Source organism: Montipora foliosa, chromosome 11, assembly GCF_036669935.1.
Source record: "Montipora foliosa isolate CH-2021 chromosome 11, ASM3666993v2, whole genome shotgun sequence".
NCBI classification, from domain to species: domain Eukaryota; kingdom Metazoa; phylum Cnidaria; class Anthozoa; order Scleractinia; family Acroporidae; genus Montipora; species Montipora foliosa.
This window is the reverse complement of record NC_090879.1, coordinates 32,995,009-33,002,508: the sequence shown is the minus strand read 5'-3', so window position 1 is coordinate 33,002,508 and position 7,500 is coordinate 32,995,009. Positions and strand designations below refer to the sequence as shown.

Sequence of the window (7,500 nt, the reverse complement as noted above, 5' to 3'; positions counted from 1 at the left end):
AAAGCCAAATGCAAAGGTGGCCTTTCAATATATGGCCGTAATGCATAATGGCTAAGTTTCATTTTGATTTGTTATCATTTGCAGCTTGCTTTTCACATTGTCTTATTACAACTGTTAGTGGTAACGCTACGCCCATATTTGTTGCATTGATTTAATCAATTTATAACACTGCAATGTACATACTGTGGAATCAACAAGGGTACTGTTCCACAAATGCATGTTGTTTGCTTTTTCATCAGACTGATACTTAAGATTTTATGAGCAGTCTTACAGCAAATTTTCGCTCTTACCATGACCTCAATAACTACATGTACATGTAAATAATATTAGAAATGTTAATGTTATTGCATATGCACAACAAAAGCAGAAACCTTTCAGGATTTGTACAAATGTACTATGTTCGACTGGAATGACAAAAAAAGAAAGCAGCAACATAAGAAAAGAATGGCAACACAAAAGCAACAATATTGTCAAAACAGCATTGGGCAGTGCACGCATGTTGGATCACTTTCATTGTCACGCAACAAAAAACAAATTCGAAACTGTCCAATAAACAAGCCAACAACCTGAAATGCTGTAAAGACAAATAGATAAACCACCTCTTCAAATTCTCAGGTCTGTGCAGTACATCGTTTCTGAGTTATTAATAATTTGCCAAAGCGTTTCACACGACGTCACCTTGTTGGTAGACTGTCCATGGTCCACCAATATGGCGGCCAGTAATCAACGAAAACACTTGGAGTTCACTTTGCCACAAAGGCACTTACTTTCGCTCAAGAGATAAAATACACGTGTGTGAACACATCTCGTAATGTACTTGAAACATTCAAACTTCTGAGAATCATAGGAAGAGACATGTTTTTCAGCCAGCTTTGTATCATGGTGTCTAGCAAGGTGACAATTCGGAACTTCAAAAGGCTGTATTTTCGAAACGAAAAACAGTTACAGAAGTGAAAAAAGGTTTCTTATCACATTGTAGCACATCTTCTTGACCCTTGTTTAGATAAAAATTCAGAAGACCTCACGATTTTCGTTTTGTAAGTTGATGATGTCACTGTGGAAACCATCAAGATGCCAAAATTTTGGTCAAATTACAATGTCAAAAATGATTGTATCCTTCCCTCGCTTTGGTGAAAACTCTATTGACATTTATTGCTTGAATAACAACAGCATCTCTTTAGATTTTAAACACTGTTTAATGTAAAAGAAGAGAATTTCACAAGTGAGCTGAATTTAGTAGACAAAATCATTGTATAATCATCGTAGCATTTCTGATGCTTTATGAAAGTGTGAAAAAATCAGCCCATCTTAAAAGGGGCAGTGTCATGCTATTTCAGTCAATCTTCAAAACACTAAAATACGTCTTTGCATTAATGAAGACCAAAAAATGATGGTGTGGTTTTGTTGCCAATAACAACTGAAGTGCACTGAAGCTATTCATTGTTATTGCATCCATGGAGTTTTTTTCAAGCTTGGAGATGGTTTTCACAGTTCTAAAGTCGCCAAAGATTAAACATGAATAGTTCTTTGTGCAACAAATACATTTCATATAGTGTATCTCGTCAGTGGGTTGTCAGGAATGTGTTGCACGTGTGAGCTACAAATACTAATTACTGCAATTAAGATTTTTACCCAGTTTTGACTTAAAAATAGCAAATTTAGCATGATGTCCAGTGCCCAATTTGCTTAAAATAAATACTGTGCATCATAAAACATGTGGCATTATTTCTGTGCTCCAGAGATTTTCTGTCTGTGATTCACAGCACAGGAAAATACATGAGCACATTAACAAAATTATTTCAAACATTAAATTTAAAATACTTTTTTTTTTCATTGGTCTAAAAAAACTAGCTAAAACTTCTAAAAACTTGTGCCTTGTATTACCTTCAATTTGTCACCAAGAAATATCAGAGTACTACATGTATTACGCAAGTTGGGTTCAATGAGTAGGGTATCGTATGTGAATGTTCCAAGGATTTTGTGTTCTTGACAAAATGTTCCCATTTGCCCGAACCGTGTGACATGTGACCATCACCTATGGCCATTTCAATTCTTTATTACATGTAATATTTCCTCTTGCGGAGAATCAAACAGGCTACCATGCATGTTTTGGCAGCAAATGGCTGCAGACAATTCAAAGGGTTTGAACCATTCGAAAAAGTGTTTCTTTTAATTTAAAAACAAACAAACAAGAAAATGAAAATGAGACACCAGGCAACTTATAAAGTGGTCTGCCACAGGCATCCCCAAGGCTGCTGCCTAAGAAAAATTTTCCGGAGCCCTTCGGGGCTTCCAACATTAAAAGTTAGTAGCCCAAGTCATTTTTTCAAGAGCCCAGAATTAATTAATTAAAAGTGAGGCTGAATCACCTTGTGATAAGCTAGGCGCCCATTCAGGCTACTCGCTCAGAAATTTAGTCGCCTGAGCTTGCAAATAAGGCGCCCCAGGCGACCGGGCGACCGTTAGGCAGCAGCCTTGCATCCCACTTAATAAGTCTTGTAATTTTTTTTTGTCTGACCAGGGTGGCTGCTTGTCGGGTCAAACCTTGTCCCTGGCTTATGGCAAGAAATTATTTGCAGGCTTGTGAAAGGGTTGTAATAATTATTGAATGTACCAATGATTTTGGAATTAGATTAGGGTTACCTCTGGTGTATTCTTTTTGAAATCACGACTCAGTTCTACAAGCTTCTTTCTTGAGGTGTCTGATTCATCTTGACGATCTGCTAGTTCCGCAGCAGTTACATCTAACGATTTCTATCAAGAAGACAATGGGAAATAATGAAATTAAAAAAGGAAGCATCAAGGTGAACTACCTTTTTGTCCTGCACACATCTGCACATTTCTTAAAACTACTGTAATGGTGTAGAGATTTTTACAGATTGCCAGACACAGAGTATTTTCCATTAAGTGTCTATAAATGTCTTTAGTATCACCCAACTAGTGGACTAATGCAAATCCTGCATTTTGATTGGCTACGCTACTAGATGACTATTAGTAATAGTCCTCGAGTATCAAAAAGCGTAATGCTTTCTTTCGTTTTATCCCGGCCAAGTAAATATTTCTTCAACTTGCATTCCGTAACTTTGTTATTGCCTTTTCTGTCCAACTAGTTGAGTGATACTAAAACAATTAGACCCTTCGCCCTCAAGGACCACGGGTCAATAGCCCATTCGGCTTCGCCTCATGGGCTATTGACCCGTAGCCCTTGCGGGCTAAGGGTCTAATTGTTAAATACCCGCTGGACAGGATTTCTTAGCAAATCTTGTGATGTATAGGACAGTGATTAACGCTACAAGACGCCCCTTTTACCTTGTTTATTTATCAGTCAATCACACATACATGTACATAATGAGCGTTTTGAGTCTAATGTTGGAGAGACTTGTACTGAGTGCCGGTCATGGAGATTCGAAAAAACCCTGTCGGGGTTGCCGGACATCCAGACACAGCTCATTTCGATTGACCTTGCTCTCCAAAGAGTTTCTAACAGCTCAGCGGTTGGTTCATCCAGCTAGATCTTGGAGGTTCGAGGCTCCCATCTATGACTAGGATGTTTTCCGTTTCCACTTGGGGATCACGCAATTTGTATTAATATTCTTTTATTTCACAGAATGTATTTAACTCACTTTAATGTACTTAACAAACAGCAACAACGCTATGATTCAATTTCAGCCAATACCTACATAGGACTAAATTATTTTTTGCCCTTAGCATTCATACCTGGAGCTCTGGAAGGGAAAAGTCTTTCCAATAATTCCTCATAGAAACAAACGAGGAGGTCGCCATCTTTGTTTTGAATCGCCAACTTGGCGTCATGCGCAGTGAGAAATACTTTTCACACATAACAATAACTCTGATTGGTTCAACCTTTGGCGAATCAGGATAAGTGTCAGATTTTCTTGAACGTTCGCGGGAAGAAGAAACATGGCGGCCATGGCAGGTTGTTTTCCAAGAAGTCCTGACCCTATTTCTCGTCACCGCTCGCAATATAAGTGCAGCACGCCGCCGTGGAAAGAACAGTACAGAAAGGTAATATTTGCTTTGCGATTTTATTCCTAGATATTTCGCAACCTGCCGTTTTTACACTTTTCTCTCGTCGTTTTGTTGAAGTTTATTGTAATTGTTTAATAGTATTCGCAGTGATGGGATAGGAAACCGCCGTAGATTATCAGTTATATTAAGCTTAAATGAATTTGCTAATAGATCATGTATTCGCTTACACGTCTACACGCATACAGATGCGTACCGTTCGTACGTACGCCTTGTAGCAGTCAGTGACAAGTTGACCTGTAGAAATCACAGCAAGGCGGGCTACATTTTGCTGTAGAGAACAGGACAGAAAACAATACTGGGAACCCTGTACCTTACGCTTTGCGAAGGGTATGTGGGTGCTTAATTTAAAATCCCACATGTACAAAATTTATCAACACAAAAGGGGACCCATGCTACAAGTTTATGAGCCCTAGACATTATCAGAGAAAACTTTAAAGTCTTACCATTTGCTGATGAAATTACAAAAGGAGTACTTTCTCAGTTATTTTAACCCCCCGTTGACGAGTAAAATCGTCTGGCGTTAAATTGTAAATGTAAATTTATGTAAATGCTTTGTTTATAGTAGAAGGGGCACTTAGCTATCAAGCTAGTTCACAGGCACCCCACTTTTAATAATCTGAAAGTAACAACCTAGAGCCTTCTTTTGCCTATTCCATTTTGGTGTTCTCGCTCGAGAAAGACTCTGCATGAATCGAATAAAATCTTTATTGAGCATGCGCTGCATGTTGCTAGGATGCAGTTCCGAACCAAGGTCTAATATGCCACCATCTTGATTTTTCATGGTACGGCGGGCTCAAAGAGTTGACACTTCAAAGAGTTGACGTGATTCAGGCAGAGCCTCCTTTTCTCCTCCTCAGCAAAGAAAAAGACAAAAGGAGGCTCTGCTCGCAGAATGTCTCACCCTCTACTGGTAATACTGGAAGACCTACACAAAACAGACCGTTGAATCTGAATGAGAAATAACACCATGCCAACACCACTACGCACCACGTTGTGGCATGCATTAAAGTTCCCAATACAGTACTGGCCACAGGAATAGCAGCATCTACATGCGCGTGAAATGCATGCAAGATGGCGGATTTATGCGCAAAATAGGCATGTTTGACGGGCGTGTAAAATTTTACACGAACTATTTCACACAGTCTGCGTGTAATTTGACATGAGTAAAATTGCTATGTCCATTACACGAGGCTTGCATGTATTTTCCACTTAGCAATGTACATGAATGTGACAATAAAAGTTGAAATCACAGAGTCTGCATTTCTGTTTGAGAAATTCAGCCTCGCCTTGTGTGTTCTTGGAATAAAGTCTTACATGTATCTTCGGATTGCTGCCATTATCCGTCAATAAATCCTTACAACGTAGCTCTCATTTAAAACCATGCTAAGTAAAATCTCCTTTATCTGGTTTCCCCTATTTAAGCAATTAAAAATCAAACTGTAGCGAGGGAAGGATCGATGGAAATGCTTGACAGCATGACATACAGCTGCGAGCTTGTACTGTATTTATTTCAACATTCAATTTGTTTGTTGTCCATTTGAATCAGAGAATTATGCACGGTAGAAGTGAAGATGTTTTTTTGGGGGGATGGTTGCCGTGACATTGCACAATGCTCTCTTGCCGGCGCGGGCTTTAGAAAAGCAAACTTCTCCCTCCAGAATTCATTGTGTAGGCATTTCACATCGCTGTAATCAAGATTCAATGTGTATAAATAATAAAGATTTTAGCTTGTATTTTAAAAATAATTTGTGTTAGCAATATTCATCGTATGAAAGGCTTGTTACATTGTAGGTTCCTGGGTGTTTTTCGAAAATCACTAAATTAACATGAAAACTTAAACACATCTTTCTCTGGATAAACATAAAAAATCCAGCGAATCGAGGCGTATTAATTAATCCTTTATATCACAAAAGTAATAAGCCGTTACGTTGGAGCTTGGAGAAAATTCGGTCTTGTTCTCAGATCAAGTGGGCGGTTGAAAAAGGCAATCAAAAAATCAGGTATGATCCGGCGACGCGCTCATTCACTGGCGGTGAGCGGTGAAAGGAAAATGAAATGGAACATCATCGTGGTATATCATTACTTCTACTTGTAATTTATAACATATTCGCCTTAGCAGCAGCGATTTATCACCCGACTCGCAACCTTTTTATTTTAGGAATGATTTCACCCTCTGAAACGGCACACGAAATGAAACAAATGCAAACATGCGTTGAGCTAGCCAAACATTCAGTGGTATTCAGAAGACGACCACGGATGTGCCAGCAACAGCAGTCATTCAAACCACGTCTTGATTATTCAACCAAAGTGGACACTAGTCATGAAAATGTTGAAATGCAAAGCTGAATAAATTCTTTGGAAACCAGTAGGGCAGTTAGACATGCAACATTTTCTTTGTGAAAAAGCTGCTACAAATTGACGTACATGTACAACAGTGAATTTTATACTCTGCCCTCTTTTACACAAAACTCTGCGTATAAAATTTTACATGCACTGTGAAGAATTTGCATGTAATTATTTACACACACTTTTGTGTATTTTTTTACTCTCGCGTAACACGTGCATAATTTGCGTGTCAATTGCGCGCAATATGGCGGGCTTAGGCTCGTGATACACGCATTTAATGCTGCTATTCCTTCGGCCAGTACTGTCTTATCACAAGTGACCACATGTTGAGAAAAAAGAAAAATGACCAATGACAATTATTGTACTCTACCAACTTAAGATGAGTAAATTGCAACCTTTTTAATGATTATAGGTGACAGAAGATCACACCAGTCCTTACTGTAGGTTGTTACAGATTGAACTGTCTTGTAAATGGGAATTATTTAATATGTACCACACAAAATAACTTAGGCTCATTGGTTGCATGTTTATTTAAAGCGATAATATTTAACCCATTGACTCCTGAGGGTTCCCCATTGACGAGTAAAATCATCTGGCGTTAGACAGAGTAAAATACTAGGTAAGTATGGCTGGTTTAGGGATGGATGCACTGGATTAAGGAGTGTGACAAGAATTCCAAGTCTCATCTACAATTATAGTATATTCTCTGCACATCACACAATTCTATACAATCATGTACTGTGTATAATGCTGACTTTTTCTTCCCATTCTGTAGAGGTGCTTGGAAAGACTAAAGAATGGAAGGCAGAAATTTGTAGATCGATTTAGAAAGAGTTCTATGGCTGATGATTCTCTCTTGGTGAAGGAAGTAATGGATGAAGAGTGGCAGCGACTCAGTGAAGAGAATTTGGAACTTCCACAATGGCGCCCAAGAAGAGAGACCTGCACACCTTTTTCGGGAGTGAGTACTTGAAATTATGGATTTGTAGATGATGGTCAGAACAGAATCCACAGTGGGCTCTCAGTAATAATGTGTTGTTCAGTTGTTGATGCTTGATTTTGTAGTACTTGTAGTTATCTTTTTCATTGACCTTACTGTATGCA

General features: G+C 38.6%; 2 protein-coding genes across 2 annotated transcripts in view; one reads left to right on the top strand and one right to left on the bottom strand.

The window, feature by feature from the left end:
• The window catches only part of LOC137974733 (protein CASP-like), a 42,852-nt gene extending 39,050 nt beyond the window's left edge, over nt 1-3,802 (bottom strand). Inside the window, exons 1-2 of the mRNA XM_068821685.1 lie at nt 3,718-3,802; nt 2,644-2,754 (exon numbers count right to left, since the gene is read on the bottom strand). Of these exons, the coding sequence (XP_068677786.1) occupies nt 2,644-2,754; nt 3,718-3,783 (177 nt within the window). The 5' untranslated portion in view covers nt 3,784-3,802. The remainder of the gene's footprint in view (nt 1-2,643; nt 2,755-3,717) is intronic.
• A 102-nt stretch (nt 3,803-3,904) lies between these two features.
• The window catches only part of LOC137975276 (RPA-interacting protein A-like), a 17,856-nt gene continuing 14,260 nt past the window's right edge, over nt 3,905-7,500 (top strand). The window contains exons 1-2 of the mRNA XM_068822374.1: nt 3,905-4,026; nt 7,172-7,357. Coding sequence (XP_068678475.1) covers nt 3,922-4,026; nt 7,172-7,357 — 291 coding nt within the window. The 5' untranslated portion in view covers nt 3,905-3,921. The remainder of the gene's footprint in view (nt 4,027-7,171; nt 7,358-7,500) is intronic.